Below are 19,195 nucleotides of genomic sequence, written 5' to 3'. Positions count from 1 at the left end.
TGCAATCCCGGGACCTCGGGAAATTTCCAAGGTTCCAAGGTTGTTAAAAGACTCCCCATTCGGGAGTGATATATGGCTTTATCAGTTCAAAGCCTATTCGATGCCAGTGATCCGCGACTATCAACATCACACAATAGGCATTAAGTTCGATTGCGCAAGGACCAGGTAAGAACCCGGGTGAAGATATTTTTCTTCTAGATCCGCAGTGGGGAAAATAGGAACGTGGGAGTGCGTGGGAGTTCCGATCCAGACTAACTTTTTATGGCGCCACTTGCAAGGTTCTCTGTCTGAACTTTCAAAATTCCAAGTGTTCCGAAAAGATCTGGGAGTATTTGATTTGCCGCTCAGCATAAGTGCGATCTCCACTGGTGGGGCCGAGGCAGCTGTAATTACTGATTCCAAGATCTCGGCTGTTCTCACCGTGGTAGTACCTGCATTAGGGTCACAAACTATGGGATGGCCCACTATTGGATAGAAATCCTGAATAATTCTAGATCTAATTTTCTATATACAGAACAAGATAAGGTCGGGCTGTCTCTCAGGCACTCCCAGCCAGCAACACAGGGTTCTGCACAACTGGGTAGTTAGGATAGTTAGGCTTGTAAACTTCCTGGCAGCGACGGTTATACGCGCCAGTCGTGCTCGTCACGATCTCCTGCTCGTGTCCAGGCACACCCACACGCGCCAGGGGACCATCAACAGGTCGGGCCTGCTCCCAGCCAGGCCCAGCGCTGGGGTTCTTAATCCACGCGACAAACCAGGAGTGTATGTAATCCGCCAGTTGCTGCTCCGCGTCGGTTACGCCGTCCAGCGATGAAAAGCACTCATTGCCGCCATGGAAAAAGGGCACCTCGCTGCCGTGCGAGGGCCCGAGATCGGGGATCGGCAGCACGTTCGAGTAGTTGCCGAACCAGCGGTAAATCCAAGTGGGTTGCTCGGCGGCGCGCAGGTCCAGCAGGGAGTCGGTCGCGCAGATGAAGCGCGCGTCGCCGTAAGAGGCACCGCTCATCAGGGAGACAGAGGCGTAGTCGGATTCGTTGTAGGCGGCCAGGAGCTGGTCCGCGGGCACGAAGGCAAGGTCGGCGTCAAAAGTGCGGATCCAGGACGAAAAGTTAGTGTTCTCGCTGCCATAGACATAGCCGAAAATCTCGCCCTCCTGGTCGGAGTTGCCAACGATCAATGGCAGCGATGTTGGGTAGTGACCATTAACGAAGCGGTCGGTGTAGTTAGAGAAACGGGTGATCTCGTCCACAGCTGGTGAGAACCAGGTATTCACGGTCGAGTTGAAGGAGCTCGTCTGGAAGGCGTAAGTGTCTGCTGCGCGCAGGCAGTCCAGAGTGTAGTCTTCGGCCGTGCAGTCCAGAGTCACACCGGCATCCAGCATTTCCTGGACCACCTGCTTAAGTGCGACACCAGCTGGTGCATAGGCGGGGCCAGAGTGGGCGTTGGCAGACATCTCGATCGCGCCGGCCAGGAAGGTATCTGGGTGATTCCAGAGATAGTGATCAACGTGCACTCCACCGGATGAATGGCCACCCAACACGATGCGCGACTTGTCACCACCAAAAGCTGGCGACTAAGTTAGTTAAAGGCTACAAGGTGATTTTGTCAAAAGAAAGAAGAACCCACCCTCAATGTTGTTGTGAATCCACTCCAAAGCCAACTCCACGTCCAGGATTCCAAAGTTCTGGGACTCTCCCTGCAGCTCAGGTGCATTGGGCGAGGCATAGATGCTCTCGCGGTAATTCAAGTTGACGTAGATAACATCATTACGGGCAAAGTTGTGCCCTTGCCATTGGGCGTTGCTGCTGCCCCCGGTGACCATGGCACCGCCATAAATATAGACGAACACAGGAAGATCGACACCCTGTTGTGGGGTCCAAATGTTGAGGCTGAGGCAATCTTCGCTCTGGTCGGTGATTGCCGTGCCAGACATTGCCTGGGCACAGGATGGACCATAAGTAGCGGCCTCGAAGCGACCGTTGGGGTACGAGCCGATGGGCTTAGGAGCCTTCCAACGGTTCTCGCCGGCAGTGGTCTCGGCAAAGGGGATGCCTAGAAAGACGTTGGTGTCATTCTGGGAAAATCCATTGAGGACCCCCTGCTCGACGGTGACGCTGGGACAAAAAGGTGGAGGTCGACATGTATGGGGATTTGCAACCACCAGAGTCATAGCCGTAGCCGTAGCCGTCAGGCTCAACGTGCGGCGGAAGAAACCCATGATCGCGAAGAGGGCCAGAATGGGAAGAAGATGATCGTTGATGATAACGGTGGGAGACGCGCATTTAAGCGGCGGGCATCTGTGGAACCACCCATGGATGCCGAGATTGTTCCTGACCTAAACGAGTATCAAGCTGTCTTATATGTCTCGTCCAATCATGTCAAGCTCCACGGAGTGCAACCACGTGCTACCCATGTGGCGCACTAAACCTATTGATTCCTAGTGTCAGCCCAACCCACAATAGCGCGATTAATATGTCTTGGAAGCCAATAACTGTAGGATTTCGCTACGGAGAAGTTACCGAGTGGTCCACCGCAAAACACATAGCATAGTGGGAACTCCGAAATGTTGGGCTTATTGCCCTCCAAATTCTGCCGGTTCTAGGTACCAGTCTAACATCCTAATACAGTTAGCTCGTGGGCACGTGATCCGGCACTAATAGTCGCCAAAGGTATGTAACTAAGGAGACTGCCAAAAAAGACCACTAAAAAGGTATATGAAAAGACTACAACCGTATCAGCGGCCGACCATATATTCTTATAGCAGTATTTTTAAAAGGAGGCGGTACGCAGGGCGGTACCATGTATAGGCGGTATACATGGTACATGGGTCGAGGTCCTACTATAAATGAAATCGCAACTCGATATCACAACAACAACACTAGTCTATATTGGGATTCCTTATAGTTTTACGCTTCTCGGGTAGCACCGAGTTCAGGAAAAAAAAAAAAAAAAAAAAGAATTATGAATTTGCAATTGCGATATATATCCATGGATATTTATGACTTTGAGCAACGTAATTTCTAATACCATACTGAGGCAGGTTTTCCATTTTCTTACAACTGGTAAATAGAGTCAGAAATCCTTATCAATAGCTGTCGAGTGGTAACGAATCTAAATAACAACGTGGTTGCCAAGATATAAGCTAAGCTTGGAAAATATTGCATTTACTACGTGTTTTACTTCATGGTGCACTCGGTAGTGAACTACGTTACTCACTTCTAGGAGAAACTGCGTTATCCCAGGAGCCTTCAGATTTAGCATTAAGAATATATAATTTCATGGGAACCATGCTCTGGATCTGGTATTCAAATATGGTCCCTGGAATACTAGGATCTAACGAGATTGTAAACAGAATCTGAGACATGTTATCATATTAGAATGGAAGACACCTGTTGGAGATCAGAATGATGTTGATGAACGACCAATTGCAACGGTGAAATAAACTGAAACGAAGCAACAGCGTTAAAGAGGTTACAGCCAGACAGCTTCCTAGTTTCACAAGTCATACTTAATCGACCATTGAATCTTCTACCGGTAAGGTTGTGGTAGTAGTCCACCCCAGTCCATATCGTCCAACATGTTGAGGTCCACTTGCCTAGTCGGGTGGATTACATGCTTACTAAGAATGCTGCCTTGCCTAATCAGGCATAATCGCCCGGTCAGGTCTCAAAAAATAATCGAATCTGCTCTACACCTTCGCAGTTGAGTCCCCAAAAGGGAAATGGCATTGTTTCTCGTACAATGCAGACAATTTTGTTATTACCAACAATGCCACGCTTTGTAGCTTTGACTGCATACATTGACTAGGTCTACGATGGACGTACCATTAGAAGATGATGATTTACGTCATAGTGACGTATTGTTTAAGCCGACCTCTTGCTCCCACAAGTCGCTGGCTTTTCTGCCACTAAGACCATACAACCAAACGAGCACACAACATGGATCGGACCTATAAGCCCGCGCAATCAGCACCTATCGTACGCCTTATGGTCCTCGAGACCGACAAGCCTCACCCAGACACGTACTCGGAGCGCGGCTCCTTTGGCCAGATTTTACACAATCACTTTGGCAAGGCCGGAGCCGCCCACCATCCGCCTCTGGGTGTAGAGACAGACCAAGTCTTCGTCGTGTCCGAACAAGGTGGACGGATCCCAACCGTGCAAGATTTCGACCGCTTTGACGGGTTGCTCATTACGGGGAGTGTGTATGATGCTCATGGGAACAACGAATGGATCCTGAAGCTGCTGGAGCTTCTCAAGACACTCTGGATCAAGCGCCCCGATTTCCGCTTCCTGGGAGTCTGCTTCGGCCACCAGCTCCTCGCCCGTCTTCTCGGCGGGTCTGTCGGGCCCGCGCCCTCGCAAGACTGGGAACTCGGTCACTGCCGCATCACGCTCACACCCGTCGGCCAGCGCCTCTTCCGTACGCGCGAGGACCACGTCCACCTGCACCAGATGCATCAGGACCATGTCGTCTCACCGCCCACGGCCGCCTCGGCGGGACCTGACATGCTCTCCCCGGATACCGAGATCGCGTGCTGGGGCCGTAGTGAGCATACACCTGTTCAGGGTCTGTACATCCCGAACCGGCTATTCACTACGCAGGCACATCTGGCGTTTGACGAGGACATGGTGAAACGGCAGATCCAGATCAGGGTGGATGGCGGCGGGATCAAGGACCTCGAGCACGCGGATCGGGCGGCCGAGACGGCGCATCTGGAGCACGATGGTGTCGAGGTTGCCAAGGCTATACTGCGGATTTTCGTGTATGACGATGATGGAATGGACTAGGATCGCGGTTGTCCATGACTATCAATCAGCGAGAGAGCTGAGTAACGGTATGCGGGTAATGATGTGTAACATAATTAGAATCCTGCATCATAGGTGCAGGTATATGCACAGAAACTTATGATAGAGGACAGTCCATGACTACATGGTTAATGGTCTGCCATAGTTACCCAACGCACTTCATGAGTATATAGTGGATGTACCGAAGCATAGAAATCTGCATAAGCTCTTATCTTCTACTTCTTTCTTTTTTCTTACCTTGCTCATTACGGAAATATTCGCCCTTTGTGTCTTCGGGTCTCCGCCTTGGTATCTCTCTGGAACCTTGACAGCTAATTGATGTCATTGTTCTCTCGCGGGCTATCTCAGGATTGAGATATCAAGCTGTATTCGTCTGCAACAGCGCCATTCACCCTCCCATGGCCAACTCTCTCCCCGGGCCCCAATCCACGACCATCCGACACACTTCACTCTGCCACAGGACACCAATCGTAGTGCCCATTTTCGTTATTTCCCCACCACGACGGGAATGGGTGCGAAACTCCAGCAGCCCCGAAAACGGCAAATGAGAGGATGAAAAGGACCGTCAGACTAGCGCCATCGAAAGCCCCCGTAATCAGATACGAATAGTCCCTGAAAATCCGCGGTCGATAGTTTCGGAGGTAATACTGAACATAGAAGCCGGCGGCGATCCAGGTGAAGAGGACGCAGGTCTGGCTTTGGTTGTAGGGAATGTAACCGGCGTATTGGATGAACTGCGGTAGGTTGATTTCTGAGGTGTCGAACTTTCCGATTTTGGGCACGAACTAGAGTACAAATGGCCGTCAGCTTCAAGTAGAATAGGGATGGGCTCTGCGGTTACTTACTTGATAGAGGATACGGTGAATGACCACAGCAGCAGCCCCTGCGGCCAAACCAACAGGTACAGCCCCGTATGGGGTGCCAATCTTGTAGATATAGGGAGCCAGGGCCCATGATGTGGCATTGGTGTTGTAAGATTGTACAGTTGCACCGCTCCAAGAGGAGTTTCCGTTGCCATCGACGAGAAGTGCTCGATTGCTTGACACAATAGAGTTCATAATAGCGTAGTTCACGAAACCACCGAGGACTGTCCCATATAGTTGTGTTAGGAACATGATGCGTGGAGGGATTTTGACTATAAGGTAAGTTAAAAATAGGTATCAGGTTTTGATCAAAGAACGACGGAGATACTCACGGTATTCGCCCATCTTCAGGTCATTGGAAAGATTAACCGCATTTGAAATGACGTTATGCGACCAAGCAGCGAAGTACATGTTGCCGACTGGGCGTCCGGGAAGGATGAGTCCAGCCAGCATTTTTGACAAATTGTTGGTAGCAATGCCATTACCGTAGCGAGAATAGAGGATGACACTCTATAGCACGGTCATGGTCAGCGTTGCTGCATGGAGATCAGTATCAGGGACTTTTTACTCACGAAGGGGGCGATAATGCATCCTAGCAGCAACGATATGACATATGCCCAAACCGACAAAGTGATATTCTCTTTCACGGTCACTATTATACCGAGAATAAAGCTGCCAACAAGCACGATGATATACCACCACCACGGAGCCTCTTTGTAATGCTTGGCCATGTGCGCATGGTGTCGATCATCATATCTGCCCTCTTTTGCGCTTTTATAGGCTTGCCGGATATCGTTGCCCCAAAATAGGACGCAATGGACAATCAGGGCGCCCATTGCTGCGTTGGCCATAAACATAGCGAATGCAAATGTCCCAGTAATCCTTGGTAAGCCATGTTCAGCTAGAGCGACCTCGTCGAGGATACCACCGGGGAAAACGTCACTCAAGGGGTATGCGGTACCGTTATTCGTAAGCAGTCTCGTCGACATGAATGGAAGGGATCTCGAATTCCAGCCATTTCCGTAATATATGCCTATCATAATAATAAAACAGGAAAAGAGGCCAGCGGCCTGATGAACTTGTAGTTTGAGAGGGAGCGAGGTTTGGGTAGATGTGAGCTGCCTCTGTTAGCTGACTTGCTAGATCACTGCGTGGACACAGGGGACATCTTCTCACATATTGCCAATCGAACGAAAATGAGAACAGGCCCAGACCTTGATTGTTGGTCGCTCCACCAAAGACATTGTTGAGTACGGCGGCAGTCTCACCGGTGGCCTTTTGTGCAGCCAGACACTACAAAGCCTGGAGTCAATAACTTCGTTCCGATAAAATCCCCACAATAACGAAAGTTCATCCGAAGAGACCAAACATACCGGAATAGAAACCGAGTTGAGCCAGGGGAAGATGTAGGCAGGAATGATCTCGTATATCGACATGCCAGTGAATGCATACCAGAAATACCTGAGGGGTTTCGAGTTTTTGACTTCCTGCCAATGAAGTCCCTGGAGAGTCTTGACGGTAGGCAAGCTACTCCAGTAGACAGCCTCAGTGTGCCAGACAGAGATCGGACGCATAATTCCGCATATTCCGTAGCCAAATAGCCCGATAGAGATAACACTCAATATCACAGTCGCCGCGCTCAAGGGAAGATTGTTGAATAGATCCTGCGCTGCAAACACTGTTGACGTAGACGAAGCATTCGAGGCCGAGGTCGCAGTGATTGCACATATGGAGTGCTCTTTCAGACTCCATGGCCCGTTATTCAAAAATTTCATCACCGTGATCCACAAAGGTAGGTTTCCTTGGCCGCCTTTCGCCCTCCAGCGAGCTTCAAATTTGTCTCCACGGGGAAGGAATTTAGCCCAGGCATTGCCGACGAAGTAGGAGATGAGCACGATGAAGGTTCCCTGAATCGTAATCAGAGTTGGTTTAAACTACAGATTGAGTCGTTAGTACCTCTACAGGAAATAGAAGGATTGGGAGTACCTGATAAATCTGGTTCATCACTGCCTGGAAACACGCCAGACCAGAAGCAAGTAAGATACTGCGAAAGGTTAAGACACTGTCAAAGTCATCTCGAAGAGGTAACAGGTGAGCGGCTGCATCGGCACCGGTAATGATAATCGCGTCCGGATTGGTGTTGAGGTCATCGTCACCGAGTGTATGCTCATCTTTGGTAGAAAGCACAGCAGTAGGGGTCTTTTCACCCATGACTCCCTGGCCAACCACCGAGATATCGCTGGTCTCTGTAAGCGATTCAGGCATATCTGGGGGCATATCACCCATAGGATTCTCTGTTCCGGTGAAGCTGGGGTATGGCTGCAGGGCTAAGCTGATCGCGCAAGTTTGTTCCTAGGTCGTATGAACCTCTTATAATCTAACGGAGAAAATAAATCCTTATTAGCCCACTACGGCGAATGTTTCTATGATACCATGCAGCTTTAAAATGAGCCATGCTTGAAGCGACAGGGTATTGTTTTGTGTCACATAAGAAAAACAACTGAACCCTGGTATTTTCTTAAAGAACACCTCGATCCCGATGATAACATTTCCCCTAAGATGTTGACATCCCAGCCCTGTAGGGCTCGGACCCTTTACTTCCCATTTCCCAAACGCCTAATGTTCCAATGGAATTTTTTATATTAGCAGCCTTCCCAACCCGGGAAGTTTCGAGATTGTAATACCTGTAAGTTAATACCACTGTCAAAGCTGAATACAAAAAGGCACAAAGGTTATGTTTATCCACCGAGTTTTGAGGGCATTCTTTAGATAACATAGGGCCGTCGGTGCTAATTTGTTGGAGATTTGGCGCTAACCTAACGCGTTCTTTGTCCGATCCCTTCGCACTCTTTTAGGCAATGCGCGCCACTTTCATTCCGGATTACCTAGAAAAACCCCTGCTATGATCAGCTGGTAGGCACTTGGCGGCCGGAACCCCGACGGAACACCTACACTAGAATCGGCTCCCCTAATCTAGGGACGTGGTTTTCTACTTTCCTCCAGGCACATGTTGAGATGTGGCATTCGGTTCAACCTTCTTTTTATATATTTGGACTTATGGACTCTATACCGAGGCACTAAGTCGACGTAACCGGAAAATGAATATTCCCTGTGCTTTCCATTGCTCCATCTGTCCCCTCCTTTCTCACCGGTTTCTCCTCAAGCAAATAGTACATAGTTTGCCCTTGGTCTAATGTTACCGTTAGTTCCGACCATCTCTGAATATTATTTTAGTACGATCTATCTTGAGCTCCGATCAAGTCTGCAGTGAAAGAATGAGAAGGGTCGTAGACATATCTCTTATTCAAGGAATAAGACTAAGCATTTATTAACTAACTACCGACTTTATTAATTAGGCTAAAGTGCGATTATTGGGTTTGTCCAAGCTTCCTACTAAGGACTAGACCAAAGCTTGAGGTTACATTCGATGAAAATCGGAAACATTGTGGAGGCAGCCAAGTCAGGGTATAAAATCTGCCCGAGGCCGACAATGGCGCAACAACAATGTCGAATAACTGCACGGTCCTCAAAAGTCTTTGCAGTCAAAGGTTCCGATGTGAGACCCCTATCATAATAGGCACCCTCGCCCACGTAGGAGATAGTGAGATGTTGTCCATCCGTCGATAGTAACTGGCATCCTTCTCTCCATCTTCCTTTCGTGTGTCGACAGCCTTCAAGCGAATTCCAGGATGACATTAGTCAGCTACTGGTTAGGGTACCTGGACACCTGGGCGCTCGCTGTCAACCATATAGTGATAGCAGAAACGACAGTTGTCATTTGACTGCCGTATGCAGTCCTAGTTGGAGTGACAGCCAAGATCGTAGCAGGAGTCGATTCGGTTCGCAAATATCTTGTCCAGGTCGTAGGTCACCAACCAATCGGCGGCGGGCTCATTCTCAGGCAGTTTGATCCCCGAGTTGTGCCTGTTTATTCCTTTTGCAAACAGCACCCTGGCATAGGAGGGATCAAACACGACTGTGCTCTCCGTTCTGTCCGGGTAAGGACCCAATACACACTGAATCGCGTGGCAAAGACTCTTTTCTTTTTTCCCCCGTGATATTCAAAATATCTAAATATCTAATTAAACACCCCCTGATTTGTGTGATAGATACCTTTTTTGTTTCTTTATTTCTTGAAGGTGTCTCGGGATATCAAAAACCCCACTGAACTATACGAAGACTCACGTCTCTATTTTCTACTACGGCCTCCGGCCTCGAAAGCGCACTTGCCCTTTTTACACCTATTACTCATAGCATCTTACCCCTAAAATAGCTTGGCATTGTATCTGTATGTCTATCCAGTCCCCACGCTCTACTCCAAGCTCTCTTCGCTCTTTGTTCTGTACGAGTATAGCTGACCTGTTAGCCCAACCTTAGTCGGCTATACCAGTCGGAGTGAAAAGAAAGCGACTTATCTCCCCTGCGACGATATCACCTCGACTGTTAAGAATGGACGAGCCGGCATTCCTACGGGAGTTCGCAGAGAGGGTTGAGGAGATTGTGAGATCACCGGATCCCTAAGGTATTCTAAATATAGTGAGGGCCCAAGCAGAGGGCAAGGAAGAAGACTGCGGGATGGCACTACCGTTGAACAGCTTTCTGGGTTCAACGTCGAATAACTACCTAGCTTCAGCTCCTACCCTCCCGGCCTCAATCCCCACCCGCCTTACACACAAACAATGACTGCGCTACTCAAGTGGGGCGTTCGTGTATTCCACGACCGCCTATCTACGCCAAGTCCTTGGATATCGATAGCAATTATCAATAGCCTAAAGGGTTATAACCAGCGGTATGTTGATAGAACATTATTCTAGGTTGCGAATGCTAATTATTCCCCCAGATTAATCAGCGATGGGCTCTACATTAGAGGCAGTTCCGCGTTCAATATGCTGAGCCTCTACAGGGTGAGGTGCTCTTCCCAGTTTTGCCGAAGCCAAAGATTCCCGTGCCATCTCAACTGCAACCATTTTAGCCTTTAGGCTGGAGATAGAAGTGCTGTAGAATGGAAGAGAACAGCATCCAAAATCCTGCTGCCTCGTTGCTAGTGTGGCTGTGGCAACAAACACTTTCCAAGATCATGGAAGGGATTCACCGATCCAAGGATTTGCCAAGCCTAGTCCAGATTAGGTTAGAACATGTAAGCAACTTGCATTAGCGTAACTCTAATTTAAGATCAACCAATCACATCTGGGCTTGGCATAAGCACGCTACATCTTTAAAATCCTACGTCGCCCCCATGATTCCCCTGCACATCCATTCCCCATCTCATCAAATATGGCGCTCGACAATCCACGAATTCAAATAGCCCGAATGTCACAACAGGTGGCTATCCGGAAACCCGAGGATGATTGGACCGGTACTACCGATCGGGCCGAACGGAGAAAGTTACAGAATCGCCTCAACCAAAGAACATATCGTACGTTTCCTCCTTTCTCCACGTGATTTAATAACTACTGACATAGTCAGGGATGCGCCAGCAGGCCCAAAATTCAGAGGACAAGGCACAGCTCCACAGTAACAAGACCGTAGTTGTACCACCGAACTCCACTCCTATTCGAATCGACAGAGATGAAAGGGGATTTACATGCAGTATCGCGCCCCCTCAATTTCACTCAATGATGCGTCAATTCGAGTCCCTAGCACTGGGAAGCTACATTCGCAACTCTCCCAACATTGGCCACCTCCTCTCCCTCTCCAAGCTAAATATCCAACATGCGATCATCGAGAATACACGCTCCATTGGTATGACAATGGAGTGGATGGAACGTGATGACTCTATCTCCATTTTCAATGCCCCAATACCTGGCTTCTCGACGCTTTCAATACCCGCGAGTCTTCAACCTACAGAATACCAACGACGTGTCCCTCACCACCCATGGCTGGATTTCTTTCCCTTTCACAATATGCGTGACAATCTTATAGCCGTTCAAGACATTATCGATGAGGATGATTTGTGTCATGATCTCATGGCGTTCTGGGATACGAGGAATACCGGGGCTACTTTGCTAGTGTGGGGTCCTTCTTGGGAGCCGGAAAACTGGGAAGTCACGCCGGCATTCCTACTGAAGTGGGGATTTTTGCTCAAAGGTTGCGAAGAATTAGTGATGAATACTAATCGTTGGAGGGCGAAGAGGGGAGAGAAGCCTCTTGATTGGAAAACAACGTTAGCTTTGATATATCGGTCGCCTAGTGAATAGGCATCGATACCATATCTCGACTTGGGCTGGGAAAACTTCTTCGTTTATTCTTCTCAATGACGATAAATATTGCACTTTTCAATATTTTCCAAATGAAGTTGCTGGCATTGGCGCTATGCGAGAGATTTCACGCAGACATCTAGCTCGACTTGCGACTTGTTCACGCAAACAAGCCCAGAGACACAGGTGCCGATTTCATTTGATCTTCTTGTATCTCCTGGACCAGTGCATTCTGCGGGTAATCCTCCAGATCCAGATCAAGATATCCATTAGGAGCCCACTTCCTTCCTGAAACGAACAACGAGTGCCCGTTTATCTTGACGTCGCCAAGAATCCTCAGCAGGCATTGCCCTGCATCTTCGGCCTTTGCAAACTCGACTCCGACATTTGATACATGGTTGAAAGCATCTTCGGATAAAATGTTCGTTTTGACGTACCTGATGATGCTTTGTCAGAAATAGAAGTGTGCGACACTGAACAAGATTGACCCTTACCATGGAGAGATGATGTTCACCCGACTACCATAGAAATGAGCGGTCCTTCTCAACGAGTGCATAATCCCGCGCATGGCCCACTTGCTCGCACTGTACTGAGGACCCCGTGGACAGTCCAGGAAGGCCGCACCCGATCCGATCAAAACCAAAGAAGAATCCTCCTGCTTTTCTGATACTTCCGTGCCATTCTGTCGAATGAAATAGTGTGCGGCCAATTTTGCGGTATAGAGCACACCCTTTATGTTGACGTCAATGATGGTCAAGTTGGGCTCTTCTGGCTCTTGGTCGTCACCAGCGTACGAAAAGACTTCGTCCTCGCGATGAATACCCGCGTTGGCTATGACATGGGAAATCCTCCCTGTTGGAGAGAAGAGGGCGGCTTGACGAAAGAGGTCGACCTGATCCTTCCACTTGGCGACGTCGCAGCGAATGAATTTCGTCCTTTCGAGACGGTATATGAGCGTGAAGCACAGACATGTAAATGGAACGGTGTACATACCCAGAAAGTTCTTGTTCCAATTGGTTCCCCCTTTGAACGTCAAGGTCACCAATGCATACTTTGACTCTAACGATCTTGTTAGCTAACGCTTCGTCTCTCTGACATGGTCTCATACCCTGCGGCAACCAGAGCCCGAACGTAGGCTTCTCCTAAGCCGTTGGCACCTTTCCTATAATCAGTGGACGCTCCGTATTTCCGTATTCAATTCAATATTCCAATACGACGCACCACCAGTGACAATTGCCGTTTTACCGGTCAGGTTCTCCACATTGATTGGCTTGTTGCAATCGATAGGTCCCGTGTGGGTATATTGTTGCATTGTGATAGTTTGTATGTAGATAGATAGATATTGAAGTTTGCAAATTCGATGGAGACATAAAGAAGGCTTTATAAACCCAAATATCTACATATTTCCTATTGCGTCACCGGATATTGGCACACAGGAAGTCCGATGCCAATGTAAGTTGCTTACATCCAAGGTCCACCTCGGGCCCAGTTATGCACCCTGATTTGCCAATCCACCTTCACCCCCTTGCAACACTACAGTTAGAAAGTGGAATTAAATTTTCTGGAAAAGTCCGCATAAACACCGAACTATGTCATCCGATCTTAATTGGAACCGTAAGCATAATACCCATTCGGTGGCTTAAAATACATTGCGAAAGAAGGTCGATGATCCCTATATACACCAAGCATTGCGAACCAGCTGAGTATTCCAGACCTTTCATCCCGCATTGCCACTCACTTTCTCTAGACGAGGTTTGTTTGGAAGAAATGAGTAAGTTTAGCGAATGGAATCAGATCGACGCGATCATAAAGGTCGACGTGGCCTGCACCAGGAACCCAAACCAGCTCCTTCGGCTCGCCCGCACGCGCGTAAGCATCTTCACTGAACTCGCGCGAGTGTGCCTGGTCACCGGTGATGAAGAGCATCGGACGGGGCGAGATTGTGTCGATATCATTGAACGGGTAAAAATTCATAAACTTCGTGTTTGTCGAGAGTGTCGGGTGCGTTGTAAGATTCGAAGTGGTGCTCCTGGGCGTAAATTCGCCACGCGGGGTACGGTAGTAGTCATAGAACTCACGGTCCACGGCAGTCGAATTCACTGTGAGTCTGTTCGGAGTGCCACCCGTGTATTCAATTCTGCCACCATCCGCCTCGATCCAGCGCTGCTGTGCAGCCGCGGCGATGACCTCCTTACGCGCAGGGAGCCCTTGCGACTTCTGTAGTCCGTCTCTGTTGACAGCACCCATGTTATACATTGAGGATGTTGCAATGGCTTTGATACGTGGGTCGATCTTCGCTGCGCTAATGACGAAAGAGCCGCTGCCACAGATGCCGAGACCACCGATTCGCTCACGGTTCACGCTCGTGAAGTTTTGCACACCGAGGTAGTCAACTGCTGCGCTGAATGCCTCTGCGTATAGTTCTGCCGATACAGCATTGCGTGGTCTGCCCTGGCTGCCGCCCCAGAATGGCATGTCAAGTGACACGGTAACGAAGCCCTGTTCCGCCAATTTTGTGGCGTAGAGGTTCGCGCTCTGCTCCTTGACTGCACCCATTGGGTGGCTCACGACAATGGCCGGTGCGGAGGCACTGGGATTGAGATTGTTGGGGGTGAAGAGGTTGCCCGCGATAATCGTGTGGTATTGGCTTGGGAAGTTGATCTTGTGAACCGTCACATTGTCACTGCGGTAGAAATTGTCCGCTCCGTATGACATATTCTGTGCCATAGCTGACATGCTATGGGCCATTGCCATGCCAAACGCGGCGACGCTGCCTCTCACGAGCTTCATGTTGCTCTGTCCACTGCTAATATCTGTGCAAGAAGGAAAACGAAATTGTTTGGATATGGAGCACTACGGGGGATGGTTCGTGTATGCTTTTATAGTTTATAAGATGGGAAATGGGACTGGAACATCGTAGCATTGGTGACAAAACCAAGGCTGGCGTCGTCATGCCAAGACATATTATTGGTGATGCCTGAAGTGATTTCATTTGATTTCATTTGAAATTCCAATGTAGATAGGAATGGAAACGATTAAGCTTGCCAAGGTACTGTGGTGTACGTGGTGCAACTTCCGAGGTTATCTCCGGTGCTGACATGCCAAGATTCATGCACCATGGAACCTTTGGAATGGCTTCGTCCTTAGTTGTTTTGTATGAAAGACATCAGGACATCCATAGTCGAAGAATAGTGGAGAAATGCCAAGTATGTACTAATGCAGGTTGCTTATATTCCTAACAGGACACCGTAACGAATCAAGATTCACCGACGATCATGCTAAGCCCCATTCCGGTCAATTCTTCAACAAGGTTCACCTCGTCGAGTAGAGCGCAAGTAGCAAGTAGACAATGAAAATAATTTAGCGGTGACGAGGTACTGTTGATATAGATATCGCTCGATGCTCTATTTGACATAGATGATCATAAAAGAGAGTACCATAAGAGCTCGGTGATCTGAGTGCTACCATCCATAGCCAAGCATCCAGTGCGCTCTTTAATCCTGTCCCAGTGAGGAAAGTGACGGTCGATCTCTTCTCCAGCCCCGGAAGCATTAAGTAGTTACCTCACAAAAGCCTCCAATGGAGGCCTAGCAAAATCCGATTCATCAAAGGGACCTTAGAATGCTGGTTCCTTGTAACTTTCTGCCCTTTAGAGCAGAATGCAAAGAGGCCGCGAGAAGAAACATATCCAAAGGTTTATCAACGGTGGACAGTTTGATAACCTCCCTTGCTATAGGAAATCAGGTGTATAGAGCGAGCTGACCAGCATATACCAGCATTGTCACTGGTAGGCTTTGGTGGAATCGTGGAGGAAGCAAGGGAAAGTCGGGATATACCTTCGCCAGGTGTGAGGCTGATAAGGCAGCTATCGCATGTCGGATGGGGTCATATACGGCCATAGGTATAAGATGCTGGACAAATGGGTTCAGTTCATCGTTTACCGCAACGAGAGCTTGTGCAACAACATGCAGGAAGCGATTGAACAAGTGCGTTTCGCCATTGGAATTGCCTGAAGAAGAATGGCGGAGTTTTGACAGAGGCATGCATCGACTCGACAGATGGTGATTGCACATGAAGAGCTGATGGGGATAGAATCAATGCATTGGTCTTGGAAATAGAAGTACATTCCGTTGCATCCAAAGTGCTTTCTTCTTCTAAAAGACCAATCCACTCCCTTGAGGATATGCTCTTCTCTGTGTGCTGTGAGATTGAAAGAAGATTCATCTGCTAGATGAGACCGTAAGGCTTCAAACATGCTGCGTTCGTCAGTATGTGTATATCTCAATTCATTTGCCGAAATGAGTGGGTTGGATACCTGCGGAATCTCATTGTTCCCTTTCATCTTCATCCTGCCAGTTGACTTCACCGTGACGCCACATGACCTGGAGGTACGAAGCGGTATAAGGGTCAGGGTTCAAAACCCCTTTTACTAGGGGGCCTTGATGCCTGGATGCCTTATATAGCACCGCCCTCTACACCGCTCCATACAGTGTATTGTAAATCATTCATGAAGCTTTTCATCCCATGTAAATGCATATATCTCCAGTTTTGGAGTGGTTTACCCTCTCCAGCATAAAAATGAAGCCTTTTCTTCCCATACAAAAGCATGCATCACCAGTTTTAGGGAGGTTTACCCTCTCTAGCATGAAAATGAAGCCTTTTTCTCCCATTTTCTCCCATATAAATGCATACATCACCAGTTTTAGGGAGGTTTACCCTCTCTAGTATGAAAATAAAGCCTTTTTCTCCTATACAAATGCATACACCACCAGTTTTAGGGAGGTTTACCCTCTCTAGTATAAAAATAAAGCCTTTTTCTCCTATACAAATTCATACATCTCCAGTTTTTAGGTGGTTTAATTCTGGCCCGGAATTACTAGGGCCGATAGTCGAGATTAAAACTTGCCAGCTGTTATCCTATAAACCCCTCCTAGACCTCTCTACCTAATTATTTCCACTCTATACCACTACTATACCGCGCCCTCGTATTGATCTTAAGCCCTATAAAGAAGAGATACTCGATCTTATCACTTATGATACCTTATATACCGCTATTCGCGCTATCTTTGAAGAACGGCACGATATTATTATTAGCTGTAGTACCCTAAAGAGATATCTTAGTAATTAGCAACCGCCTATACGCCGTGATCTAACTCCTAGGGTAGAGATCTAGGACCGAGTTGAAGCGCTTCTACCCTAGTATAATACTAAAGAAATCCTTCGAATTCTCGCTATAGAGGGTAGACCTTCTTTAGAGATAACCCTTAAAAGGATCCGGGCCGATCTTAATATTAAGCTTCGACTCTCTCCTATATAGCGATAGGAACAGTTCGACGATCTTCAAGCTATTCTTATCTATAAGAATGTTATTAGCGAAATTAAGGATTATAGCTACCGTACTCTATACCGCTATCTTCGTTCTATAGGGCTATTTTATACTAAGTGAGCATTCCATTTATTAACACTTCTTCTATAAATCTATCTAGTAGTCTTTTAGCGAGTTTTATTATACTTACTAACCTCCTTTTAATTAGAGCCTAAATTGAGATTACCTAACGTCTCCTCCGTCCCGAAGTAGTAAAAAGTAGGCTCCCCGGCGTATAGCGCGAAAGGACTAACTATATTTCTCCGGGTCCTAATAATGTATGGTATATTAATAGTTATATAAAGCTAGAACCCTTTAGGATCGAGATTTATACTACAATTAACGGATACTCTCGGTATATTGTCTAGGTATACGTTAGTATAAGCGCTCGCACTACGGTTAGTGTTCTTAGTTAAAGTCTTAAAGTATTTAAAAAGAAAGGATACTAACTAAAGTTAGTGAAGTATTCCTAATTTAGGTTATTAAGCTAATACTAATTAACCTTTTTACCTAGGAAATTTAGGGCTAACCGAGGTTCGGAAACTAGGCTTCTTGCTAATAGCCACTATAAGCTTCGGCGTATAACCGATCCCTCTATCACACTAAAAGACTACTAGATTTATAGAAGAAGTGTTGATAACTAGCGTATTAAGGTATAGTAGGGGATGCTATCGAGGGTAACTACTAGACTCTTCTATATAAGTGAATTATAGCTCTATAACTATTTAATTTAATACTAATTTTAAAAGCGCTTTTTCCGCCGGTTACAATACAAAGACCGGTTTATATAAGATAGTATTCCTAATTAGGTTTCTCTTCTTATAGTATATATACAAGTGATTCGATAACGGGTAAAATCATACACTACGTATTAGAATGCCTACCCTATCCAGATTCATACTCGCCGAACCTATCTTATCCTAGGGAAGCTAGCAATAAATTTTTACTTACTAAAAGTGGAGAACTTAAAGTGTATACTCGATAACAATCTAGTATTAGAGTAGGCCCAGCTTTTACAGAGACTTTAAGAAGACGTATAAGAATAGGATCCTAAGCAATACCTACCGCCGCCTATATACGCTTAGTACTAGTAGCAGCTAATTGAAATTAGACAATAGCTAGTAGGGATCCTATTTAACCCTAAGAATCCGGATATATAGTTCACTAGTAACGCTAAGTCTCTATTCGAAGCGGTATATATAGAGCTACGGGTTCGAGCGTGCTAGCATTAGGCTTCGGGCTAAGAACCAATCCTCGACGTTTATATAAAGCCAATAGGTGCAGCCAATTAGGATCCGTATAGGGAGTGTACAGATTAGGATACCGCTACAGAATACGGAGATATAGATAAAGGGTATAAGGATTAGGAGTATAAAGCCTAAGAGTATATCTCGGAAAGCTAGATAAATTCATTAATATATACTAGTATTAAAAATCGGGCTAGTAAATAATTTAATATTTCGGGATTTATACTATATCTCGGTAAATAAGAGATATTATTAAATTAAATGCTATAAGGTCTATAATTGATTTATTTAACTTAATTAAAGCATCTAGGTCTAAGTCTATACATATACTAGCCTTCTCTATACCTTCCTTTCACTTCCTACCTATCAAGATACCTTTATCAGTTACTATATAGGAAGCTATAGAGCTTATTTTACGGGAGATATACTCTACAAGTCCTACCCGATCTTGATTAGTAGCTACAATATAGGCTATACCTATAACGCCGGCAATACCTTCGCCAGTAATACCTTCGTTAGCAATATCTTCGTTAGCAATACCTTCTCTAGCAATACCTTCTCCAGCAATGCCTTCTCTAGCAATACCTTCGCTAGCAATACCAGCCTAGTATATAGGCACTCGGTTCTCTAACCTCGCTAGTAATCTAGTGAGCAAAAACCGTCTAGCTTATATAAAGAAGTATAGGGAGATAGAGGCTACTCGGAAAGCCGC

At 47.0% G+C, this 19,195-nt stretch overlaps 6 protein-coding genes across 6 annotated transcripts; 2 read left to right on the top strand and 4 right to left on the bottom strand.

Annotated features, from left to right (window-relative positions):
• Positions 1-538: 538 nt before the first annotated feature.
• Positions 539-2,221, bottom strand: N7525_002114 (uncharacterized protein; the record flags this gene model as incomplete). The annotated part of the gene is made up of 2 exons (XM_002557193.1): positions 539-1,569; positions 1,630-2,221. 2 exons carry the CDS (start codon positions 2,219-2,221, stop codon positions 539-541), a joined length of 1,623 nt encoding a protein of 540 aa, XP_002557239.1.
• Positions 2,222-3,941: 1,720 nt separating this feature from the next.
• Positions 3,942-4,793, top strand: N7525_002113 (type 1 glutamine amidotransferase; the record flags this gene model as incomplete). The annotated part of the gene is made up of 1 exon (XM_002557194.1): positions 3,942-4,793. The coding sequence occupies one exon, from the start codon at positions 3,942-3,944 to the stop codon at positions 4,791-4,793; it is 852 nt and encodes a 283-aa protein (XP_002557240.1).
• A 464-nt stretch (positions 4,794-5,257) lies between these two features.
• Positions 5,258-7,960, bottom strand: N7525_002112 (OPT family oligopeptide transporter; the record flags this gene model as incomplete). The annotated part of the gene is made up of 7 exons (XM_061212181.1): positions 5,258-5,596; positions 5,657-5,946; positions 6,007-6,184; positions 6,247-6,792; positions 6,851-6,967; positions 7,048-7,608; positions 7,661-7,960. 7 exons carry the CDS (start codon positions 7,958-7,960, stop codon positions 5,258-5,260), a joined length of 2,331 nt encoding a protein of 776 aa, XP_061071407.1.
• A 2,988-nt stretch (positions 7,961-10,948) lies between these two features.
• Positions 10,949-11,871, top strand: N7525_002111 (bZIP transcription factor; the record flags this gene model as incomplete). The annotated part of the gene is made up of 2 exons (XM_002557196.1): positions 10,949-11,090; positions 11,141-11,871. 2 exons carry the CDS (start codon positions 10,949-10,951, stop codon positions 11,869-11,871), a joined length of 873 nt encoding a protein of 290 aa, XP_002557242.1.
• Positions 11,872-12,031: 160 nt separating this feature from the next.
• Positions 12,032-13,183, bottom strand: N7525_002110 (putative short chain dehydrogenase/reductase; the record flags this gene model as incomplete). The annotated part of the gene is made up of 5 exons (XM_061212180.1): positions 12,032-12,317; positions 12,366-12,806; positions 12,865-12,930; positions 12,980-13,028; positions 13,093-13,183. 5 exons carry the CDS (start codon positions 13,181-13,183, stop codon positions 12,032-12,034), a joined length of 933 nt encoding a protein of 310 aa, XP_061071406.1.
• Positions 13,184-13,614: 431 nt separating this feature from the next.
• On the bottom strand, positions 13,615-14,661 carry N7525_002109 (alpha/beta hydrolase; the record flags this gene model as incomplete). The annotated part of the gene is made up of 1 exon (XM_002557198.1): positions 13,615-14,661. The coding sequence occupies one exon, from the start codon at positions 14,659-14,661 to the stop codon at positions 13,615-13,617; it is 1,047 nt and encodes a 348-aa protein (XP_002557244.1).
• Positions 14,662-19,195: the final 4,534 nt, after the last annotated feature.

This window comes from Penicillium rubens (genome assembly GCF_028828025.1).
Source record: "Penicillium rubens strain IBT 27055 chromosome Unknown utg000001l_segment0_segment0, whole genome shotgun sequence".
NCBI classification, from domain to species: Eukaryota; Fungi; Ascomycota; class Eurotiomycetes; order Eurotiales; family Aspergillaceae; genus Penicillium; species Penicillium rubens.
The sequence above is the reverse complement of the archived record's forward strand: the minus strand, read 5'-3'. Positions and strand labels throughout refer to the sequence as shown.